The sequence below is a fragment of the Delphinapterus leucas genome, unplaced genomic scaffold, assembly GCF_059928025.1.
Source record: "Delphinapterus leucas isolate spDelLeu-1000000601 "Yukka" unplaced genomic scaffold, BTC_Dleu_Yukka2 spDelLeu_asBTCV2_sq60, whole genome shotgun sequence".
NCBI classification, from domain to species: Eukaryota; Metazoa; Chordata; class Mammalia; order Artiodactyla; family Monodontidae; genus Delphinapterus; species Delphinapterus leucas.
In genome coordinates this window covers 1,041,032-1,066,779 of record NW_028322269.1, presented here as the reverse complement: position 1 = coordinate 1,066,779, position 25,748 = coordinate 1,041,032, and the positions used below count along the sequence as shown (strand labels likewise).

General features: G+C 33.8%; 2 protein-coding genes across 2 annotated transcripts; both read right to left on the bottom strand.

Moving 5' to 3' along the window:
* Positions 1 to 519: 519 nt before the first annotated feature.
* On the bottom strand, positions 520 to 1,644 carry PRR27 (proline rich 27). The gene is made up of 2 exons (XM_089906076.1): positions 1,576 to 1,644; positions 520 to 1,160 (listed from the first exon to the last, which is right to left on the bottom strand). The coding sequence occupies exons 1-2, from the start codon at positions 1,642 to 1,644 to the stop codon at positions 585 to 587; spliced, it is 645 nt and encodes a 214-aa protein (XP_089762202.1). The 3' UTR covers positions 520 to 584.
* Positions 1,645 to 12,679: 11,035 nt separating this feature from the next.
* LOC111168152 (alpha-S2-casein) lies at positions 12,680 to 25,260 on the bottom strand. Its single transcript, XM_089906075.1, has 6 exons — positions 24,203 to 25,260; positions 22,735 to 22,761; positions 19,849 to 19,872; positions 19,707 to 19,751; positions 17,972 to 18,118; positions 12,680 to 13,758 (listed from the first exon to the last, which is right to left on the bottom strand). Exons 1-6 carry the CDS (start codon positions 24,251 to 24,253, stop codon positions 13,615 to 13,617), a joined length of 438 nt encoding a protein of 145 aa, XP_089762201.1. The 5' UTR covers positions 24,254 to 25,260; the 3' UTR covers positions 12,680 to 13,614.
* Positions 25,261 to 25,748: the final 488 nt, after the last annotated feature.

Below are 25,748 nucleotides of genomic sequence, written 5' to 3'. Positions count from 1 at the left end.
TCACAGTAACCTAATGGTATCCTAAAATAAAACTTTCCCCTAATGTCAGAAACAAGGCAGGGCTGTCCATCTAATCCCTTTTATTGAATATTGCAATTTTAGCCAGTACAGTATTCAATGTATAATTGGATATAAATAAATGGCATCAAGTTTGGAAATTAAAATGTTCATCAGCAAATAAATGGGTAAAAATTTATGATACATCCATATAATCTAATACTACTTTCCAAAAAAATAAAAAGACTGAACTATTGATATGCATAACTACATGGATAAATCTCAAAATGATTGTGCTGAGTGAAAGAAACCACACACAAAAAAGTATATACAGTATGATTCTACCTATATAAAATTCTGGAAAATGCAAACCAATCTGTACTGACAGAAAATAGATCAAGGACAGGAAAAAAGGGGAGGGTGGGAATATTAAAAAAAAAACAGGAGGAACCTTCTGGCTGTGGTGGATATATTCATTATCCTGGTGATTTTTTTCATGGGTGTGTATAAATATGTCAAAACTTACCAAAGTATACACTTTCAGTATTGGTATGTCATTGTGTCTCAGTAAAGCTGTACAAAATATTTCAGCTGATACAGTATATATTTGCTTGTGGAGAGACTGTTTCTTTCCTGCTCCTACACCTCTCATGCATCACAGGAGTAAGACTGAGGCAACCCACCTGGTCAAGAGAAATAGAGGACTGAGGTCCTGGGGCAGCTGCTGCAATTTCTGCTTCATCAGGCTCTGTCACAGCAGGTGGCTCAGTCTCTGGGATAGAAGGTGGGTTTGTAGTAGGTGGGGCAAGAGACTTAGGTACATATGGATCGGCTGCAGTAGGTGCAGCTGTATCAGGTGGGAAATAAGGTCCCATAGGTCTTTTTGAGGGAGGAAGAAGGCGGAAAGCCCAAGGAGGGGGAGGATGATGGGACAACCAAGAAGGTATGGGAAAACTAGGAATGTGGTAGAGGGGGGCTCCAGGAGCAGTGAGAACCCAGGGATATGAGGGCACCCCGGCATCACGGTCAGGATTCCCAGGGTAATTGGGGAACTTATTCCTTGTAGGATAGACAGGAGGAGTGAAATCACTGTCTGGTATGGGATAAGGAATATTCAGAGTTGGGTTAACTGGGTAAGGACTGTCAGGATTGCCGCTGTAATCCTAAACAAGAGCAAAGAAGTCAGTTAAAGTTATTACCTCTATCTTATAGCTACATTACTTATGTTATGACTGTGATGATGTACAATGAGTAAAGGTTATTTTTTAAAGAATTCCAATTTAGTCTCATTCTCAAGGCTAATGTGCTTGCATCACTTACAAAATAAGAACTAATCATTTCTGAAGAAGATGGAATAAACTTCAATGTAAAAGGAAATATTTTGTGTGTCAGTGACTTGGAGTGTTATAAACTGCACAATATGCCAGCTAGGCCAGGACAACAATAGAAGAAAAGAAGATGCACAGTGTAGGATCAGTCCTTCCAAGCCTCTTTATCTGCACAGCATGCCTAGCTGGATGCCCTCAGGACCCACTGAGTCTCTAAAGTGCCCCCAAGGGTGCATTCACTTAGTTATACCTTTTTTAGCTGTCCTTCTGAATTCCTCCCACCCTTCCTCAAAGCTTCTACTCCTTCAAGGCTAGGCATCTTAAATTGTTATTAAGAAGGAAAGCAGACTGGATGTGGATGACTGCTGGCTTTTTTTTTTTTTTTTCCGATTGAGATATAATTGGCTATGGTTAACAATACCATATTGTGTGTTTAACAGTTGCTAAGAGTGCAGATCTTAAAAGTTTTCATCACGAGAAAAAAGTGTAACTATACGTGGTGATGGATGTTAACTAATTGTGATGATCATTTCACAATATATACTATGGGCTTTTCATATTTAATTTTCCCGATAGTGTTTGAAATGAGAAAATTCTAAATATTACTAATGCATTTACTATTACATTTCACATGATTATTTTTTGGTAGAAGGACCTCCTCATTTTCCTTTAATTTCTCTAGCTTTGTCTATTACATGTATGTAAAACTGTCAGGGAGCTCAAAGGTCACAACCTTATGTAAGAATTTATAGAAAATTAAGACATTTCTTAGTCTCACACACATGAAGTTTTATTTCCTATTATAACTTTGTCAGTTTTCTGAGCAAATTTGGTATGTATTTGTTTATATATTAAGACTCTAGATTCTTTGATTCATTGCATAGCCCAATTATAATCCAAGAAAGTAAAAATTTATATAACATAAATATCATTTAAAATATAATAAGCCATATTTAATATTTCTTATCATATGTTTATTTTAATGGTAACTGGTTGATGGAGCTATTTTCTTTTCATGTATTCCAAGTTAACCTGTCAGTAACATGCACTATTGATAAACATAGACCCAATTTTCATATTTGTTGGAAAATGCTGCCTTTTTTTAATCAGCAATACATTTCTATGATATAAAACTTTATTTATATAATTTTCATTTAAAAGTATTTACCTAATGAAGTGGCAGTGAAATTGGGCAGGATATCAATATGAATAAAAAATTACAATATGTGTAAATATAAATATGCTCATCCTTATAGATGCATTTTTAAATGCAACCATCACAGCAAGAAAAGATAACATGTTATGAAATTATTTAGCTTTTCAGGGAAAAATTTAATAATACTGAATTATTTAATGTTATTAGACAGAAAATGCTATTTTAAAATGAAAATTAATAATATAAAATATATTTCTTAAAATATATTTATATTTCTTAAAGTATAAACAAATATAGATATATTTTACCTCTCCACTGGATGAGACAAAATTCTAAAACAACAAAGAAAACAAAGTTGGTTTTAAGTTTCAGGCCCCTGAAAAAAATCTTTCTTTAGATCTCTACTGGCGTTCCGAGTGACTATAACTGCCAAAACTCTGTGAGTAACGTAGAATTTTCTTTCTTAAGCAATATAGTTGTTTGCCTTGCTTTCCTATGACTGTGTAGACCCAGTCCTGTTATTCTAAATACCTTATTACAAAGTAGATCAGCAATGACTGATTTTAATGTCCTACTGGTTCCAGTGTTTCTACACTCTCTTTAAATTTTCTTGTTCATAACTATTTACAAATACTTAGGTACAGGGAACCAAGTGTTTTGATTAATTCTTTGGCTAGTGACTTATTTACACCAGATATTTACATTAGATCATCATTTAGGTTTATCACAAAATCCCTAGGGACTAAACAAGGCTTTGCAATATAATTTCTCAATGAATGTAGATTTTTCCTCAGTAGCTTTGGGATATTTTGTTTTTCTTGATAGATTTTCAAGAATTAAAAAAAAAATAGAGTGCCTCCTCTGTGCTGTCCACATGCTAGATCTTAGGTATTGGAAAGAACAGAGAAGGTTTCTTTGCTTGTGTCTGGGTTACTGTTTCCCAGCTATCAAGCTTCTTCATTAAAATTTAATATTGTGTATCATATTCTCTCCAATTTTAGGTTGGTTTCCTGAATTACTGAGATAAAATATTTGCTCCTGGATCATGTTGTCACCTGAAGGTATGATGCATAATACACAAGTGATACATGTTCCAGAGTGTTCACAGAGACAAATGTCAATGATTCATAATGTGACCAGAGAGCCCTAGATTCTTATGATTAAAATCTTAACTCTTATAAGAAATTCAAAGTATTATCTCATTGTTTTCATTTAAAAAATTATTTTCAAAACCTTTCTACTACTTCTCCATATATCTAATGGTATTTGGTTCAAACTGCACACATCCAGATCATATCTCTTGGCCTTTCCTTGCTAGATTGTCATGTTTATCTACTGCATGCTTGTGGATAGATACCAGTATCATTTTCTTAGCATGCTCCTGTCATCAGAATTGAGGCAAAAATGACAAAGAACTAAAAAAAAAATTCTAATATAGGTCAAGTGATGAATGTTTTAGTGTCCTGCGTCGTGATAATTTATGAGTATTTGCTGCACAGAAGTCATTTAACATTTTGGGACATACTCCTCCTGCTGGTAATTCCTAGGTCATGCTTTCTTCTGCTCTAATCTTTCATACAGGCAAAGCCTTCCCAGATTAATCTCTTAGTTTGCTGAAGTAAACTTAGTACAGTATTGTCATAAAATTTCATAGAGGCATGAGGAGGAAACCTGGGTATAGCAAAAATTTTATCACACTCTAAAGGGAGTACACTTACTTAATGCTTCTGCTCATTTAAAAGAAATAAAGACCTTACAGTAAATATGTTTAACACAAATATATTTATACTCCACAAATATTTTTCTATCAAATAAGAAGAGATTAATAGCATTAATATTTTAACAGCAATAGTTGTCACAAAATTGCCTTGTAAAAAATCAGAGAGTTTTAAAATGTAAAATATACTTTAAGGTAAAAACAAATACATTTATACACAGATGAAAAAAAAGTTTTACCTCATCAATGAAGTAGAAACCCTTCTAAAAGAAAAGGAAAAATATTAATTGACTATGGTTATTCATTTGAAAACATCTGTACCCAGATTTTATTACTGAAGAATTTGTACAACTGTATTATTAATATAGTTAATTTCTTCTTGAAATATAAATCGCTAGTATAAATTAGTTGTTTATTATTGTTATCATCATTATATTTTTTAACATAGACCATTGTCTCAGGAAATTTTAAATTGGCTGATAGATTTCGGTTTGTAATTTTCTACATGTACATAAATCTTACCATCTGAAAAATCATTCAGTCTTTTTCATATATCTTGTTTTGCTGTTCTCTTTCACCTTTCAGGTTTTGTTTGCATTTGTGTGTGTGTTTGTCTGTATGTATGTGGTTTGTAGCCACCTCTTAACAGTTGCAGAAGGAACATATGTCCAGTTGTTTTCCAGTTAAGCTTCAATATCTTTTATGAATTTCTCACAGATTATACAACATAGTATGAGATAAGAATGACAAGATAGTGTAGGAAACTCATCATTTACTATTTTAACAATTAGAGTTTAATTCAGGTGATTTTAGGAGATTGGAAAATATCTTGAAATTTTCACAGGGTGATAATTAGTAGTATCAGTCAATAATCTGATAATAATAGTTAATATCAAGTAGCATTTGAGCTCCTACTATATCATAGGTGCTCTGTTAAGTACTTTATATAATTATCATATTTAATCTTCAAAGCCATCCTATGGAGTAGATGTCATAATTTTCTCTTTTTCCAAAAGAGGATATTTAGCTCACTTGTTGGCTAGGATTAAGAATTTTCCATCAGCTATTTCTTACATTAGAGGCTCATCTATTTATAATACACTGGTAGTCATTAAGTCCATTTACTTTAACTCCATCAAGTATTCCTTGTGACTCTACATAAATACTTCCAGCAGTGGGACTTCACTGCCAGAGGAAGCCTAATCCAGTTTTCTATAATTTGAAGACATAACCAGTGAAGATCATCTTCATGGAATTCTGGTTCCCTTTAATTTTATCTTTCTCCAGCCCACTGCATCTCTGAATTCACTTCTTGCCTTGCTGTTTATTCATTTTCAGATTACACAACTTTTTAAATTCAGATTTTTAAAAATTTCTTTTGAAAAGTTTGGCACAGCAAACCACATGTCCATTAACATATCTCTCTGCTGCATCATTATCAACACTATAATAATTTATACCATTAACACGAATCCCTGTCTATAATTACTTGATGGGTATATTATTGCTGTAATTTAAAAAGTCCATTTGCTTACCCTTGCAGAAGCGACACACACAATGCAGGCCCAAAATAAAAGCTTCATTTTGATTGACCCTATGAACATTAATATTATAAATTGGTTGTTTCAGAAAATATAAAATGTATTTTGTACTTCTCTTCTAGAGAGTGACAAAAGAATGTATGGCTTTATTAGTCTGACTAGGAAGACCCTTCACATAAAATCTGGTTCCGCTATTTAACTACTGTCAGCATTACCTAACATAAATGACATCAAAGCCCAAACTATGTTTTTCGGCAGATGTCTTTCAACAACTAATTGGCTTCTGGCTAAACTTCCTTAAGTGGAAGTCACCTCATTTACTTACCTAGGGATACACTTTGCAATTAATTTTTCTTGGAGGGCTTACCAGGAAATAAAATTGCTTAAAAGTAGCCATTCTATGGGTGCTTTATTGAGATTTTCTTTTTATAGATTCACTGGGAGATTGGTATCACCTACTGGGAAACATTTCAGGTCCTAAAGGTGTTTTCACCATGTGCTATGGCATAAAAATTTAGGAGCTATGATAAATGCTATGCTCCAGTTTAGTCTACTGTAATAAAATATTAGGTCTGAAATATATGGAATTCATCTAAATACCAGATAATGTTTTAACACTGGGGACTCAAGTGAAGCTCTGCTTACACGTTACCTCTAATATTACTTACATTTTAATTTGGGAAGCTAACCATATAGAGAGAGTTTCAGAAGTCAATTGAGTATGTCTGTCTAATATTGGGGGACAGAAATTTAGAGCTGAAGTTATCTAGATAATTAGGAGTTGATTTTATCAGCTGATTGTTATGTGGCAATTAAAATGTTTAAAGTGGATAACACATTTTGGAAAAAATATATTGAATTTGAAAAGAAGTGGCTGAGGTCAGAGCCCTAGAGAACATCAATGTTTGTGCAGGAGAAAGAAAAGATGTCCTGCAAAATACCTATAAAAAGTAGCTAGATAAAGACTGTTATAAGAATTACCAGGGGGCTTGCCTAGTGGCGCAGTGGTTGAGAGTCTGCCTGCCGATGCAGAGAACGCGGGTTCGTGCCCCGGTCTGGGAAGATCCCACATGCCGCAGAGCGGCTGGGCCCATGAGCCATGACCGCTGAGCCTGCACGTCCAGAGCCTGTGCTCCACAATGGAAAAATTACCCGGAAGTAAATATCAACAGGTCCAAATAGAATGATGCCCCTAGGGACAACTTATTCTTTTTCTACTAAAATTTCCTCATCTGCAAGTTATAATATTAATAGCTCTTAGAAATATAAGAGGACCAGTACCATACTGTCTTCATTACTGTAGGTTTGTAGTATAGTCTGAAGTCAGGATAGAAAGCCCAGAGATAAACCCACGCACATGGTTCCCTAACACCATACACAAAAATAAACTCAAAATGGATTAAAGACCTAAATGTAAGGCCAGAAACTATCAAACTCTTAGAGGAAAACATAGGCAGAACACTCTATGACATAAATCACAGCAAGATCCTTTTTGACCCACATCCTAGAGAAATGGAAATAAAAACAAAACTAAACAAATGGGACCTAATGAAACTTAAAGGCTTTTGCACAGCAAAGGAAACCATAAACAAGACCAAAAGACAACCCTCAGAATGGGAGAAAATATTTGCAAATGAAGCAACTGACAAAGGATTAATTTCCAAAATTTACAAGCAGCTCATGCAGCTCAATAACAAAAAAACAAACAACCCAATCCAAAAATGGGCAGAAGACCTAAATAGACATTTCTCCAAAGAAGATATACAGACTGCCAACAAATACATGAAAGAATGCTCAACATCATTAATCATTAGAGAAATGCAAATCAAAACTACAATGAGATATCATCTCACACCAGTCAGAATGGCCATTATCAAAAAATCTAGAAACAATAAATGCTGGAAAGGGTGTGGAGAAGAGGGAACACTCTTGCACTGCTGGTGGGAGAACAGTATGGAGGTTCCTTAAAAAACTACAAATAGAACTACCATATAACCCAGCAATCTCACTACTGGGCATATACCCTGAGAAAACCATAATTCAAAAAGAGTCATATACCAAAATGTTCATTGCAGCTCTATTTACAATAGCCCGGAGATGGAAACAACCTAAGTGTCCATCATCGGATGAATGGATAAAGAAGAAGTGGCACATATATACAATGGAATATTACTCAGCCATAAAAAGAAATGAAATTGAGCTATTTGTAATGAGGTGGATAGACCTAGAGTCTGTCATACAGAGTGAAGTAAGTCAGAAAGAGAAAGACAAATACCGTATGCTAACACATATATATGGAATTTAAGAAAAAAAATGTCATGAAGAACCTAGGGGTAAGAGAGGAATAAAGACACAGACCTACTAGAGAACGGACTTGAGTATATGGGGAGGGGGAAGGGTGAGCTGTGACAAAGCGAGAGAGAGGCATGGACATATACACACTACCAAAGGTAAGGTAGATAGCTAGTGGCAAGCAGCCGCATAGCACAGGGAGATCAGCTCAGTGCTTTGTGACAGCCTGGAGGAGTGGGATAGGGAGGGTGGGAGGGAGGGAGATGCAAAAGGGAAGAGATATGGGAACATATGTACATGTATAACTGATTCACTTTGTTATAAAGCAGAAACTAACACACCATTGTAAAGCAATTATACCCCAATAAAGATGTTAAAAAAATATATATATATATTTAAATGTACTAAGCACAATAATTTTAATGACCCTTATATGTACACTAAAGGCTGCACATAACACATAAAAAACCTTTACTGGATCATAAATGTGGCCTATATTAAATTAATATGGCAGATGTAATAAACATTAATCTATTCTAAAAAAAAGAAATGTGAGTAATATTAATAATTGTAAGGATAATTGAGACAAATATATAAATTACCCTGCACATAGCTGTTCAAATGGTTTTAGATATGATAATCATCATTATTACTTTGCCCCACTGAACATCATTGAAAAGGATAGATTACAGAGGAAATTTTTTTTTTTTTTTTTTATAGTACGCGGGCCTCTCGCTGTTGTGGTCTCTCCCATTCCGGAGCACAGGCTCTGGACGCGCAGGCTCTAGACGCACAGGCTCACCAGCCATGGCTCACGGGCCCAGCCGCTCCGTGGCATGTGGAATCCTCCAGGACCGGGGCACGATCCTGTGTCCCCTGCATCGGCAGGCGGACTCTCAACCACTGCGCCACCAGGAAAGCCCACAGAGTAAATTTTAAAAAGCACCAAAAAGCTGTTAGCTTTGAACTAGAGGAAGATCACCACATCCCTTGAGACTTGAAGGAGACAGTTAAAGTTACGTTCAGAGTTAGATCAAGTTATTGAAGTGTCATACTAGGGAGGTGGATAGTGTCTAGGCTTGATGGACAAAATATTTGTCAATAAAGTAGAAAGGCAAATATTTTTCCAGTGAGATTTTTTCCAGGGAGTGTTGAAGAAGGCTGCTAACTCTAATGCCAACAAGACAAAGTTTGATAAGTAGTCTTTGGTGACCAACAATGTTAAAAAACAAACTTACTTTAGTGCTCAGCTCCTTGCATGGAGTGGCAATAGAAATTTAGTTCCTGGTTGGATGTTTTCCCATAGGATTAAGTACAGAGGTGCAAAGAGTTACATGAGTTATCAAGATGATATTTTTAAAAATCAAGGGAGAATTCTGAGCTGTGCAAGAAAGGAAGTGAAGCGAATAAGAAATAGAGAAAATGGAATGTAATAAGAGTGTTAAGGGATGGAGTGTTCTACGAAGACAAAGAAAAAAGGGATGGAGTGTTCTACGAAGGCAAAGAAAAATTATCTTAGCTTCTACCTCTTACCCTTTCAAAATATATGGCATATGTTACCTCCTTCTGAAAAACACTTCAGTGTTCAGCTTGAATAAGAAGCGAGCCTAAGAGGGCTTGGACAGAATGGAATACAATGAGAGGGTTAAAGGATTGGAGTATTCTACTGTGTCTAAGAAAAAGTCTCCAATTTTCAAATCTTTTCACCAAAGGTACATATCATGTAATGTCACTCCCCTGTGAAAACTCCTCCAATATCTTCCCATCATAAGCAGATGCTTAACACAAATTTCTAAGCTCAAATAATTTTCATCTTTATCCCTTCCTCCTAAATCAACTTTCCTTTATCTTTCCCTATCCCTTTGTCTTCTGGGACATGTCACCCCCTTAGAGTTTTCCCTTACATTCCACGCATGAATCCACTTATTTGCTTTTCCTGTTTCTCCATTTGTTGATACCATTAATGGGGGGCCTTGGAAGGTTTATGTTCTCAATGCCTGACTCCCTACTTTAGTGTGACAATGTGACCCGGGAGAGGAGGATTGAGGGATCAGGTGAAGATTTGGGATTAATGCTGTGACAGATTATGAGCACAAATAAATCAGAAATTGGTAAAACAATGGCTGAATAGTACTGTAAACCTAGCTGTGTTTGGAGAATATAATTTGTAGTGTTCAAGGTTATCCATTATGAGAAGTAAAATTGCATTACCCAGAAAATGTACAGTTATTTTGGTGGTAATCAAGCTGGTTTAAACTGATTGTTAAAGGACTGTTTATATTATCATCCATAGCCTAGTGGACCAGTATGGACAATGGAAATGATGATTACACACCAAAGAATGCACTTGAAATTTTATTTTCAGAGGAAAAGAAATGTAGTTCTGCAACTCAGAAAGAGTAGGGAAAGGATTTTAAATAATCATCAACTAAGTTTTATGAAACCACCGTACAAGCCCAGTATATTCAACATGAACTAACAGGGAGAATATAAATAATTCAGGAAATATTCTGCACAGTCTTCCTTTCCCTCAACATTTCTGTCTTATTAGTGGGCCTCTCCAAACATGTTGGTAGTATGAAGTAAAGTGGTAGATAAGAAAATGTAGAAGATAGATTTTCCAGTCAAGCCTAAAAAGAAAAAGATAATACTATATAATCTATTAGATTTATATTCAAGAAACAATGTATGCTTGTATACAGAACACACACCCATCCATCCTATTCTAGCAGAATGTTGTTATTTATAATGATTATTAGTTAATATATTTTAGTGTCCAACATGATACCTAGCACATAGTAGGTGTTTGTTTGTTTGTTTTTGCGGTACGCGGGCCTCTCACTGTTGTGGCCTCTCCCGTTGCGGAGCACAGGCTCCGGACGCCCAGGCTCAGTGGCCATGGATCATGGGCCCAGCCGCTCCGCGACATGTGGGCTCTTCCCGGACCAGAGCATGAACCCATGTCCCCTGCATCGGCAGGTGGACTGTCAACCACTGAGCCACCAGGGAAGCCCCATAGTAAGGTTTTAATAACTATTTGTGGAGCAATTTAATGAATGAGTGAAAATTGATTGCAAGGTTCTTCAATCCTGCATATAAAAGTAATATTTATATTTATTCAATAAGTGGTAAATATTTACATTTTTAGCCAATTTTGAAGGAAAATTTATTCTTATTTTCTAAATAGTTTATTAGACATAAAATGCTTTCTACATTTAAACCCCTTTTATCTAATTGAAATCTAGGTTTTAGGGAAAAAAATCATTATGCAAAATGACCTTGGGTTGATACTTTAAGAAATTGCTTAAAATTATTAAAATCTTTAAAATCTATTGTGCATTTTTTTGTTTCTCTATTTCTTTTGTACTTTTTCTGCCAATTCAATACCTTTTGACTTCGTTTTTTCTCTGCCATTGCTTTGCTTAGTCTAGTTCTAATTATCTGAAAGACTTAGTTTATGACTTAAGTCTGATGCATCACGAACTTTTTGTACAACCAGCTACTTCTCATGCCTCTAATTTAGCATCTGGCACCTCGTATTGCCATTCCTGTATCTTTGTCTAGAATAGAGCTTAATGAGGATAAGTTTGGTACCTTATTTCTGTCTCCCTCATGTCTCTCACAGTATAGAATACGTGATCAGCTTTTTAAAAGTGTAAAACAAATGTATAAATAACTATAACAATGGAAATATTGTTATTTATAAAATACAGCTGTGATTTCAGCTCTTATTCACAATAGTTATTATTCTTCTCACATAAAATCATTTTTTGAAGTTGTCTGATCCGTTTTCATCATTTGGAGAGCCAAAATGACATGACAAAGCAAATCATGTTTGTGACAATGTACTTAAAGCCAAAAAATCCCCTAGGTGGACTTTAGGTGTAGTTTGGCATCAGTAGTGGTGTGTTGGAGTCCTAGAGCTGGAAATCTGTGTTAGAGTCTTGGCTCTTCCACTTTTGCAGGGTGATTATGAACAAGTTTTTTTAACTTCCATGGGCCTCAGTTTCCTTATCTCAAATTGGCTGATAATATTAACCACCTCCTTGGTTTTTGTGAATATGAAATTTTTTAATATATGCAAAGGGCTTAGAATTGTGACTAGCATTGTAAGGCCTCAATAAATTACTACCACTGTTATTACTCATTTCTCTGAAACCTACTTTGTCTCATTGCAGGACATATAAAAGGAACAAGAAGATAACTTGAGTGAGACAGAATTCCAAGATTGGAGATGACCTATATACTGCAAGGACAACGTAAGAAAAAGAAAAGGTGACTGCACAAAAAAGCAACACTGATGTTTATTCGTTTCCTTGGCCCTTCATCATGGCTTTAAAGCAATGGTTAAAATGTCAAAGAGAGACACTAAGAAAAGTAGATTTTGTGTATTTAAAACAGTGGTGATTTTTCCAGAGAAAATAATGGAGAGAATTTGTTTTAAACTAGCTTGTGTAGGAAAACTCTCTTCCACCAAACTGAAATTCTGAGTCTGAACTCAAAGGTGATAAGTTAACATCCCTGTGACCATTAAGCTTGTGACAATTTCCACCCAGAGCTGTTGCTTCTGGCTGAATGTGTTATCAGCTATAGAGAAACTTTCCTATAATTTATTTTCAAAATATTTATAAAATGCATGCACATACACAGATCACTTACATTTGTGAATCAAAAAGGTGTAAGCAAAATTTAAAATATTTCATAAACCAAGTATGACTTAATTAAAGTTGAAACTCTATTAACATTACGCATTCTTCATACAAAAATCCTATTTATTGTTTAAATTATAAGCCTAAAGATACTTACCATAATCAAGTAGAAGCAGTTAATTCAAGAATCTTAAAGGTATCTCTTTAAAAGAGAAAGGAATAATATATTTTAGCTATGTGCTTATAATAAAAAACAAAAAGAATATTTACCACCCCATGGAAATATTTAGAGCATCATTTTGGCATCTCATATTCAAACTACAGATGCCAAATTCTTATTTTCTCTAATTATGGGACAGATATCTTTAAATGCTACATGTATATCTAATAAATTAAATCATAATTTAAAAATCCTGAAAAAATGAAGTGACTTGACCAAAGTCAAAAGCTTATTTATGTCAGGGCTTCTGATTCCAGTCCTATATTTTTATGTTAAACTGTCAGTTCTCTGGGTGCAATTTCCTGCTCTCCCCCTTATTCCTAATGTTTAAAAAGTTTCCTAAGTCACATTTTTTAAAAAATGAAATAAAGGAGAAATGTTAATTAGAGCTGTGTCAGGCTACTTTTTGGAATTTCAGATACTTTTGTGAAATGGAAGTCATATTCTCTATGCTGACCCACCTTGAAAAATTGCTGTAGGAATAAACTGAAATATTATAAGCAAACGCTTAAGAAATTTAAATCCAATGTAAACAAAATTTATCATTATAATTATTTCTGCTTATTGTAACTATATTTGTACTATACGATTAATTTAATTTAATTTCCAGCCTAGAATTTTTACTTAATTTTGTTTCAGCTTCTACTTGAGAGCTTGCTGGAATTTAATTTCCCTATCTTATTTTTACTATAAAAGATAACTCCGTTTTTAAAATTAAAAATAAAAGGGAGAACTCACGAGATAGGGGATAACATTTGTCTTAACGTGATTCCATGGCTTCATAGTTTTCTGATACTGAGAAATAGTCTTGAGATACTGGGGCCAGGTTAATTTCTGATAATATTGGTTGATTTTGTCCTAGAAAAAAATATAATTTTTCCATTATCCAATGCGTCAGAGCACTCTTGGACATAACCAAATAAACTAAAGCTTTATTTATTTGGATAAATTCTAAATGATACCAAACAGACTTAAGCAAAGGAGAGGTTATTCATATAAAATTAACTCTATGTTTACATTCATAAAATAAACTGTAGGATTAAGAATATTCTTTGGTTATTTCAGACCCCAATGCCAAAATATTTAAGCAGAAAAAAAAAGAAAAGAAAAAAAGGTGTGTGTAAGAAGGCAAGGGGATAATTTCTTAATTTACTAAATAAGTGTCTCAGATTGTGGCTTCTTTTCCATGTCTGGTGGAAACACCCTTGTCCTGAGAGTCATATAGAATGTGTGATTTATCTTAGAAGAATCTGTGACACTGAGTCAGTTGTTAATCTCTGAGTGTCACTTACCTTGTAGAAGTAAATGAATTAATATAGAGAGAGCACTTGGTATAGTGCCTGTCACCTATTAATAAATATCCCTCTCCTCTGTGTTGTATTTTGAACCATCTATATGGGTCCAACTATAGATTATTATAGAGATTAAAATTGGAATTAAACACAGTGACATCTGCCTTCAGGATAATTTCCTGTTTTTGCAAAATGAAAAATCAATGGGTTTTTAGAATAACTGGGGAATAATGGTTGGGTGGATACATGGCAATGGTCCAATTAGTACAATGGGAGAATGTTTTTGTAATAGTTTTGACAAAGTATAGGGAAGACTTTTATAGAAATTAGACTGTATTAAAAATAGCATTTTTTTGTTTTTATTTTTTGAGAGGATCGCAGTTCAGTGTCCAAGCTGAGACTGGTTGTGCTACAAAGGCTTGCAAGGAAAATTTACCAGAAATTTTAGGCGATTCTTTCCTTCTTCAGTCAATGTAGTTTTCTATTAATAATAAAAATAAACTGTGATAAATACAAAAGAAAATATGGGATAATATGTAATTAGTTTTGTTTGAACGGAAATTACTTACCTTAGTGAGTACTTCGGTTGATTCCTTAGGGAAAGAAAATGAGGATCAGCTTTACTTAGATAGCTCACGAGTAATTTTGTCTATATCATTATAGTAGAGAACTAGAGCTAATTATTTTAATAATTCAAGGCAAAACCACTGTTACCAAAAAACAAAGTACTACTTTATAGGAATGTATTATGGATTTAATGAGTTTAAATATTCATTATCAGAGCATTCTCTGTGTCCATATGATATTTGACTGAAAATATGTTTTGAATTTTCCATTTACCTATATTGTTCATATAATGTCAAATTCTCATGGAGTATATGCAGATGCAAAGGTGGGGAGAGAGAGAGAGAGAGAAAGGAGAAAAACTAAAACTAATCAGGCTGTTGAGGTATGTGGCAGAGCCTGCATGCCCTTTCTGGGAAGATCATTGTTTTCTTTCTTTTAGTGCCTGGGTACCCCCAATTTGAGAGAAAGGGTAAAGAATGCTTCCTCCTTCAGTAAAGATGAAGATGTTAGGCTGTGCCTCAGGTCACAAGACTGTGGGCCACAATCCATGCTCTCCAAAACTTCCTCTCCCAGGAAGTTTTCCCATTGTGCTTACACATTTGGCTCATTGTAACACAGCAAGTGTTCTTGAACCTGTGATTTACACAACTCATAACCCAATCCAGTATTCAACACTTTAAACAGCGAGAGAGACTCAGGGTAGAACTATGGTGAAGGCAATTGACAGGATGTTGATTTGGCTTTGGCTTATTTTAAAAATTACTATTACCAATGAACCAGAGTCCAGTTGAACATTATCAAAAGCATGGGGTAAAACAGCTACTCTTGGCTATGTATCTACTTCATTTCAGACCTCTAAAATGACTCTGTGTATATTTCTTACACATGTTTTTCTTTATGTCTACTGGCTATTTTGACGTGGCTCTGTTAAAAAATTATCAATACCTAATTTACTTAAAATAATTAACAGAAAATACAGTATTTCTTAATAAACTAATTGTTTTATATTAAAAGTACCATTCTCCTCACTATATGAGCTACTAGAAGATTCCTTGAGAAATAAAAAAAGTAATCAAAATCTGGGGACCAGGATGATTGAATCCTTAGCAGTATATTTTTGATATTTGTGGAATTAAAGATATTTCTCATGTTACAAAAAGGATATTAGTATGAAAGGTAAAAAAGAAAAAGTAAAATTTCCAGTTCAAAAAATAGTAAAGTTTGATTAAAAAAAAGAAAGAGGCAGTGGAACCATATAAAACTTATGTGGAAAGTCTGGCTTACATGGAAGGATTAATTGAAAGAATTCAGGGCAATTGAGAGAAACACATTAAAAGGTGGAGAGAAATTATATTTTTAAGTAACTTACAAATATAACTCTATTTTATTAAAAGCAGAACATTTCAGATAGACCTAACTATTCATATTAGTTTTTGAAAATATGAATTAAATAGAGCTTCATATAGAAATAATACCTTACCATATCAACAGTCTTCTTTGAATTTTCCTTAAAAAAATTTAAAAAAGAATTAGACATTTTATTCTCACTGTATTGGTTATACATAATTTCATCTTGAATATATGCAGAAAACCCCTCTTTTATAAAGAAGAATAATTAATTTTATTTTTATTGTGTTTTCAATCGCTGTTGTATCCCAAAGATCTAAGATCATGTAAGGACATAATACTTGCTAAATACATATTTCTTAAGTGAGTGATGAATGACATATCTCATCAATGAACCAATAAATATATAAATACATTTTATCTGACTGGATGCATAGCCACATTGTTTCCCGCTTATATTTATGCAAAATAAGTAATATTTACTTTATAACCATAACAAACTAAAAAGTAATTTCTTAACTATATTTAATATAAGTGGTTTTGACTTACTTCCTGAGAGGAGCTGACAGATTCCTTAAAAAAATTTGAAATGATGCATTTAATCTTACTCGTAAAATTATTTCTCTTTTCTGAACTTTTTCATTCATTATTAAGTAGGAATAAAACTAGGCAATTTCTTGGGCTTCCCTGGAGGCGCAGTGGTTGAGAGTCCGCCTGCCGATGCAGGGGACACGGGTTCGTGCCCCGGTCCGGGAAGATCCCACATGCCGCGGAGCAGCTGGGCCCGTGAGCCATGGCCGCTGAGCCTGCGTGTCCGGGGCCTGTGCTCCGCAACGGGAGAGGCCACAACAGTGAGAGGCCCGTGTACCACAAAAAAAAAAAAAGAAAAAAAAAAAAACTAGGCAATTTCTTGTGTAACGTGAAAATATATTTAATCATGTGTGATATGCTGGAAGACGTTTGGATAACAGCACTTTGTATGGATCTGGATGAATTAGAGTTCTTATTTCAGAATGATACATTGGATTCCTCCCACTCTGTTTATAAAATGTAATATCTACACCATGTCTTCTGGTGTGATAGCAATATTAATGGTGACCTTTAAAAAAGAAGTAGTGTTAACATTTTTGGCAAGGTCTACTAGCACAGATCTAATCTTTGTATCCTTGGATGTGTACATTTTTGTTCTGACTTCCCCAGATTTTTCTTTGAGACCTGAAGATCCGATTTTCCTATATTATATAAATCTAGATTTATTGCTTAAAAACTACATCAAAGACTGTCTAGTACAGTGTATAATAAGTGTATAATATCTTGCTAGGTACCAAGGTATTGACTTTGTAGGAAAATGCCTTACCTCACTGGTAGAGAGCTGCTGTCTGCTTTGTAACCAAAAATAGGGTCAGGAAAACTTTTGTTATTTATTCCTCATATGAGAAAAAGTTCCTTAAGACAGACTGTTTTATGAAACAAAATGGTAGAGAGTACTTGGAACTTGGGCAAGTTACTTCAGTTTCTCGTATTTTCTTAACAAAACAATATTTTTGTTACATGAAATTAATGATTACTATCCCCTCATATATTAGAGACTTGTTTGAGGAGCCAAGCAAAATGATGTAGGAACATACACTTAGAACAATTCAAATTAAATTTCTTATTTGTCACTATGGTTACTATTGTTATTTGTTACTACATTTGGGCTATTTTTTGTTTGCTATTTAATTTCTGGACTACAAGATTTTATTTGCATTTGTTCTGCTTTCTCAGTTACAACTCGTTGGGACATTTTGTCTCTAGCTATTTTACATATATTTATCCTGAACTCATCCCTCACCAAAAAGAAAAAGAAAAACAAACAAGCAAACAACAAATAAAAAAGCAGCACTCACCACAGTGGGAATAAAGGGCTCAGCACTTCTCTTAACTTGAACCCATGGGTACATAAGAGTTGGACCTTGATATAGAGCCTGGGTATACTGGGGGAACTTCTGATAAAACTGACTTATTTTGCTCTAGAGAGAAAGAAAATTATCAATATTTACTCTAATGCTGAATTTCCTCCTTGTGTCAAAAGCAGATTTTGGAAGAACCAAGTTACTTAGAACTTTATTGAATTAGATAATTTATAAATGGTGGCAAATTTACCTAACAAGAATAGTTTAGTAACATAACATTTATTGTAACTGTTCCTACATTTATAACAAATTGCAAAATTAAAGAAATTGTCTGATTATTAAGGCCTCCAGAACAATATCTATGTGGAAAAACCAAAGGTATGTATAAGAAAGGAAAGGAACATTTCTTGAATTAGAAGGTAAGTGTCTGTCATTTTCTTTTCCATGTATGTAAGAAGTCTGGTCTTTGGAGTCAGATAGAACTGAACTTTAATTCCCTTAATCCTGGGTATTGGAATCCATGACCCTGTTCATATTGCTTAATTTATCTGAGCATTATTTACCATGTAGGATTATATTTGTTAAAATATATAACAGTTTTCATAGTGCCTGCTATGTCTAACTTTCTATCTATCTATCTTCTATCTATCTATCTATCAGGCTCAATAAATATTCTAGTAAATTCCAGAGCCTTTGATCTGACTCTGATGATTTTTTTAGAGACTAAATATAAAGCCACAGTGGCATCTTCACTCAGGAGAATTTTAATTTCATAGAGATTTGAAAATAAATGGGCATGTAGAATGTCAACTGGTCTTTAGAATTGCCTGGGAATAATTATTGGATGAATTCAGAATTACCTTAAAAGAGTGGTACAAAAGGAAAATGCTACTAGGAGCATTTTGACAAAGTTAAGAATGGCCTTTCTGGCAGGCAGAATTTCCTAAAAAGAGAGGTCTTATCTGGGGAGTCCCAATTTTTAAGTATTCAATGAAAGACTGCTTCTGTTCTAAAGGTTTTAGCAGGTATGTCTGCTCTGTGTAGGGATATGATAATAATAATTGTTACCTTCTTTTTAGATGCACCTAACTACTGTGCTCCAAGCAATTTTTTGCATAATTGAAATACATATCATCTAATGTAATTCCTCAGGGTCAATATAACTATCTTCATTTTTAGTTGAGGAAACTGTAGCTTGGAGAGGTTAAGTAATGATTTGTGAAGTTGTGGTTGGAATACAAGTTGCTAACTCCAAAGCAGGTGCTCTTTCCTTGTACACACAGCAAGCTTCTCTAATCCGCAGAGGATGGGTTACATGACCTCCTATATATGGCTTGGAAACCTTTACACTTGCGATATCTTTCTATGACACTGTTGTTAAAGAGAAGTTGAGTGGACAAAAATGTGACACCTCAACTACACTGGTATCTCACTCACACCATTTAAACTTGAAATACATTTTCTAAAGTTCGTAATTCCTTCAAAATCAGTTGGATAATTGCTCAACACTCATTTTTATTAAACTATAAATCCACAAGTTTGATAAGATAATAGCTGGAAATTAAAGTAACAAAAAATATATTACTTACTATAAATTGGGGGTAAATAACTCATTGGGATGGAATGAGTTGTGTGAACATTTGGGAGAAGAAACAGCAATACTATCATGGTTTACTTGAAATTATAATTTGTACAAGAAATTTACCAGTTGTTTCAGGTATTGCTTATCTTCCACAGTAACCTTAACTTTCTGTTAAGAAAACAAAAGCACTTGCTATAAAAATACACAAAAAGAAAACAGGGCTGGGTGATATGAATTCCATTTTATTTGAATGAAAATTACTTACCTCCCTGGGAACTTCAGCAGGTTCCTTAGGGGAAGAAAAGAAGAATTAACTTAACCTGCACGATTTAGCCTTAAAGTTGTACTAGAGTAGAAGGGACAGTTAATTAAATATATTTATGGCCCAAGCTACTATTACTGAGAAATTATGTTATTTATTACAGATTAAATAAATTACTGAGAGCCCACACTCTATGTAAAATTAATAACATGTGACTGAAAATATGTTTCATTTTAAAGCTTTCATCAATTCTATGTTATTCATACAATATCAGATGCCTAGGGAGTGTAGACAGGTGACAAAAATATTACAAAGTAGGACTAGTGAGGTGTGTGACAAACTAAATCCTGCAAACCCTTTCTACAGGACACAATTGTTATTTATGAGAGGCTGCCATTGGCTCTCCGTTTGAGACAGACCTGAAGCTTAGAGAAACCGTAAAGCAGACTTCCTAGACACTAAGTAGGAAGTCTTCAGGCTATGCCTCAGGACACAAGGCTCCGGGCCATGGCTATGCTTCTTCCTTTCCAGACACTTTTTCCCACTGTGCTCATTGCTTGGATATTTCTACCACAGCATGCCTTTATTATACTAGTGACCATTCCCTCTTTCACCCCCGCTTAAACAAGAGGTTCTCAAATTTTAAAGTGCATAAGCATGCCCAGGTGATGCTGATGCTGCTACTTGAAAGGTACCGCTTTGAGAAACACTGCCCTAAGCAATATTGAGAGGTTTTTCAGGCTAAAACTACACTGAAGGTGAATGGTAGGTTCTTGATTTGACACTGGCTTGATTTAAAATGTACTTTCCTCTGGAGTCAGATACCAGATATGTCTGTCAAAGAGCACCAATGTACATTGTAAGAGTTTTGTATGAATTATAGTAGAATTTTCTATTTGGTGATAAACATACAACCAGTGGTATTTATCATTGTTTATTGCATTTATTGTTGTATCTCCAGAGATTATCATATTTATTATTGTACTCCTAGAGGCTAAGGTAGTGTTGGGGACATAGTTCTTGTTGAATAAGTGCTTTGTCAAGGGAGTGAATGGATGCACAAGATAATTTTAGGCAAGTCATGGATAAGCTTTTCTTTCTCATTGTAATAGTCCTTACTTATTTTATTATGTATTAGGAAAAATAAATCATTAACCCAACTAACATGCCTTTGGAAGTAAATATATATTGTTTCTGTGATAAACAAATTGATTGTCAATTTTAAGAAAATATTGCAATAGAAAAATAATTTTAAAAAGAAGAAAATAAGTTTGAGACTTCAAGAATGAAAACCATTAAAAGACAAGTTCTTCATTCCTCATAGAATCTGGGAATGAAATGTATTAGTTGATTCATGGGAAGATATATTTTCTTCATTTGAATTAGTCATAGAATTAAGAGAAGATGGTATACTTTTGGTCTCATTCTTTAAAGATAATCTTGGTTTTCAAATTTGATTGACTTGAAATATATTTTCCAAATCCAGGTTAATTTCAATGTGGTTCTAATATTATATTTTACTTCACATTGTACTACTGATGTGAAATCAATATATACCTCACAGGATGTGGAACAAATGTTCTCCTAAAAGAAAACAAAACCAAAAAGATATAGCAGTTACTGAAATCCAGGGTAATATTCTTGAGCATAAAGTGATAGCAAAGAAAATATAATTTTTTTTACAAAAGGGTACAGAATTAAGGAAGAAAAGTAAAGGTGATGAACTTTTAACAAGAAATTCTTTCTAAGATATTCTGCTTTAAAATTGTGGCTCAAAAATGGCTCACAAGTCTTTTCCTGGAATTCTTTTCATGTTAGTCCATAGCATTTTGGCGAAACAATGAAAACATCACCATTTTCACAATCATAATTAAAAATAATAATCTTTTTGGCTGAATGAGAAAGTGACCCATGTTTGATAGGAAAAGCAGTCTCATCAATCGAAGATTAACAAACTAAAGTAATCAGGATGTACCTTGCTGGGATGAAGGACTACATTCTTTCCCTGCTTATATTTCTACGAACTAAATAAATTTATTTTATAACTTTGATTAAAAAAAGAAAGTTAAAATATATTTAATTTAAGAATTTAGGACTTACTTCCTGGGACATGTTGATAGATTCCTTAGAAAGAGAAAGACAATATTACTTATTTACCTAAATTAAATTCATTCTAGCTTAATACAATATCAATCTACAACCATTATCCATTGGGTAGATAACATATTAGTTTTTACCTGAATTACACAAAAAAGTTAGCCAAAGTTTCACTTCCTCTACATAATTATTATATTTCAGATAACTAACTAATTTCACATTGTGCTTTGGTTTATGAATAACTGAATCAAAAGCTCTCCCAAATATCATCCACAGAGAAGAAAGAAAATACTTCCTCTGTACAATTTCCAATGTTCTTTTTTTTATTGTTATCATGTTTTGTCTTTTTAAAAAAGATTAAATACATCACAAGAAAACAAGAAAATGCTTAGGTGACCTTGAAGTTGTCTGTGGGCATCTGTTATGGCCAGGAAGTCATTTGGAAAGTAGCATTTAACATAGTTCCAGAAAAGCTTGAGTCCTCATTGCAGAAACATAGAATGGATTCCTGTCATTGTACTCACAAAATGTTCATCACGACTTGTGAACAAACATCATTAATATTGAGAGGTCTTCAGAAAAAATGCACAAATCTAATCTTGGTGATTTGAATGTGTAGATTTCTTGGTCTTTACTCCTCCATATCTACTTTTTTTTTATGGCTTCACTTCTAATTGTCTCTGACTGTAGTTCTAGACTCACTGGTGAAAAACTATTTTAAGGACAAGAGTTTAAGGCATATTATGTTTTTACTAAGTGAAAGGATTTTATGTTGACACCAAAGTGTCTTACCTCACTGGAGGAGACATGTTCCATCTCCTATAAAAGAAACAAAAACAAATACAAGTTTCAGTTTTATGGTAGATTTTAAATGCCAACCTATCTCACTATTTTTGTTTTGTTTTGTTTTTATTGTTCTTGTTTTGATGGCAAGAGACTTTTAGAAATTTGTTTCTGGAAATGTGTAGTGTTTAGTTGATTTTTTTCATGATTATTGTAATATTATATGCTCTAATATTAATAAGCAAATCATTCTGTACTTCAAATGAATCCTTTTTATAGCTTAATGTATTTATTGCTTTTAGGAAGTGTTGGGTTCTTAGCTTTTCAGTATTTGATATTAATCCTGTCACAGTTTAAAATATAATATGATGTATGTGCAGATGTGCTACAGAATCTTAAAATATTATAATACCATCACATTTTGTTTTATTTCATTTATGTTAATTGCTAGATTTAATTAATCTTAAGGGAAATACTGACAATTACTGATTTAGAGAGAAAGGGAGAAGAGTAGTTAAGACTAGGAGATTATAAACAGAAGAAAGAAACAATGAATCTTGGTGTAAGATTGATCACTGAAGCATTATTACTATATTTTTCTGTTTGCCTAACTAGAATTCTTACTCTGGCTATGCTCTTGGATTGGCTCTAAACTTAATAACAAAAACTTTTCAAGATTGATATGTGAGATATGGAAATGCAAAGGAGGCAAAGAACTCTGGTTACCCTGATGATATAGTGCATTTGTAGGGAGTGAGACACTGGGTATGGGAGAGGGATTGGCAACACAGGCTGCAGGGTAAGGGAAAAACTGAGTTACTCCTGAGGAAGTTAATAGATTGTGTGCCTGTGTCTTCGAAGCACTTCACATGAAGAATCTAGTCCTTCTTTATCATCGTGTGATATGAATATTATTATTACATTCTTACTAGAAGAATACAATGCTTTGAGAAGTTAAGGGATGACTTTGCGTTAGGTTATTTGGCAAGTAATTTTCAAAGTTAGCACTCTTCAACACATGCTTGTTTCCTGTCTAAGCATCATATCTGCTGAGGTACTATAGTCAAGAATGACGGAATTCTGACATGTGCTTGAGAGATGGTTTGGGAATCTACATTTTACCTGTCACTCTCCTGAACTTTGAATGATGTCCGTGTTATGGTTTAATATGTTTCTAACTTTTAGGAAGTGGTTCTTGGAGTGAAAATAGTTCCCCAGTAAATTCAAACAGATATGGAAGAAAGTGTGTGCCTTTTAACCTAAGACTAAAATCTTTCCAACCCTACAAGGAGAACACTTTATAAAAAGTATTTTTGTCCACCTTGATATCTTGTGTAAGGTGAGGCCAACGTCATCTTTGATTATAGGTTTTAAAGGTCACACTTCCTTGCTGCCTACCCCTGCCATTGTCTGCATAAAAGATTCACTATCCTTATATTCAGGTAATAGATACTCATAAATATCTTATTATACTTACATGCTTTGCAAGAGCAACAGCCAAAAGGCAGGTAAAAAGGAAGAACTTCATGTTTACTTGGTCCTGTGAAATAGATAGGGAGCTAATCAATAATAGTTTTACTCTCCTTAAAATCACATATTTCCTTGTTAATTATGTGTTATTTATCTTTGTACCAGTTAATTAGGAAAGGGAAATGAAGACTGATAAAAGCAGATTCACCGAAAAACACATGGATATGAATATGATGAGTTTTTTATAAGGAAAAATTAACACAACATAATGAAAAATCTTAGTTTCTAAATTGTGGAAGTTCTTTTGGGGCTTAGCAAGTTAGTAGAATAATTGACCCTATGTATAAATGGTTAATTTATTTATTAATTTATTCAATGAATACTTGCTACCCTGTTTCAGATACCATTCTAGACATGAAGATACAGTGGTGAAAATAATAAGTTATGCTTATACTAATAAGGCCATATTATTTACAATTCTTCTTTAATATTGTAGAGAATCACTATCAGAAATGCAAAATCATTTTGAAATCAGATTTCAGGTGAGGCAAAAAGAGCCTGGCTCCCTCATAAGGGGAAGAATTAGCAGGTAGAAATAACACTGTGATGGGTACAAGGAGGCCTGCTGATCCCAGATCAGCCTGGGACAGGCTGCTGAACCTTGAGCAAGTCACTGAACATCGCTGAACCTCACTTTGAATATCTAGCCAAAGAGAGGTTTAACTAAAAATATTTGATTAATAAGACCCCCTCCAGCTCCATCTCTAATACTGTGACTACATATAAGTCCCCCAGGTTTGCTGACCACATATCAGTTCAACTTTTCCAGTGGATAAACAGAGAACTGAAAAGTGAAGTAAAGTTATTCTAATGCTTTTTGACATATAACAGTGTTTTACTCTGTAGATCTATAAATATGAAATTAATTATTCTTAAGGGCAAGATTTTATTTGACTCAAACTGTTAAATTTACTGGTGATCTCTACCTATGCACATCTAGAGAATGTGTATGCACAGGAATTATTCTCTATCTTAAGATTTGCATTGCCTGATTTTGTTATTAATTTCTCATTCCTACTAAAGAATCTCAGATATGTTTGTTTACTCTTACAGGGTGAGGCATATGACACTCACTTTAGAAGCATTTCATAATGAGTACATTTTAAAATAAGATTAGATATATATTAAATTTTATAATTTAAAATTTTGAAATAAATTTATTATATATAGCCATTTACCTCAATTTTACTTAAGATTTTATTTTCCATGGATGAAAGAAATTGGAACATGGGCAAACGTTAACTAAAAGTTAAAGAAATGCTTTTAGCATGTTGATAAATGAGAACCATAGAAATAGTTGTAGTTACTAAGCAACTGCTATTGACAGACATTGTGTTAGGTATGTTGTAAATTCTTTCTCTAGTCTCTGGAACAATTTTGTTAGGTACATGAGTCTTATTAACAGATGAAGAAAATGATTCAGGAGGTCATACATCAAATACACAGTACCCTGGATTTCCAAAAACCTCATTATGATGAGCTCATCCTTAAAA

Coding starts and splice junctions, on each gene's coding strand:
- PRR27 (XM_089906076.1), bottom strand. CDS start 1,644: ATGCCTAGCCTTGAAGGAGTAGAAGCTTTGAGGAAGGGTGGGAGGAAT. Junction 1,161..1,575: donor CAGAAGGACAGCTAAAAAAG/GTATAACTAAGT, acceptor GCTCTTGTTTAG/GATTACAGCGGCAATCCTGA.
- LOC111168152 (XM_089906075.1), bottom strand. CDS start 24,253: ATGAAGTTCTTCCTTTTTACCTGCCTTTTGGCTGTTGCTCTTGCAAAG. Junction 19,752..19,848: donor CTGCTGAAGTTCCCAGGGAG/GTAAGTAATTTT, acceptor TTTTCTTAACAG/AAAGTTAAGGTTACTGTGGA. Junction 13,759..17,971: donor GTGCTGCTTTTTTATTTGTT/GTTTGCTTGTTT, acceptor ATTTTTTTCTAG/GACAAAATCAACCAATATTA.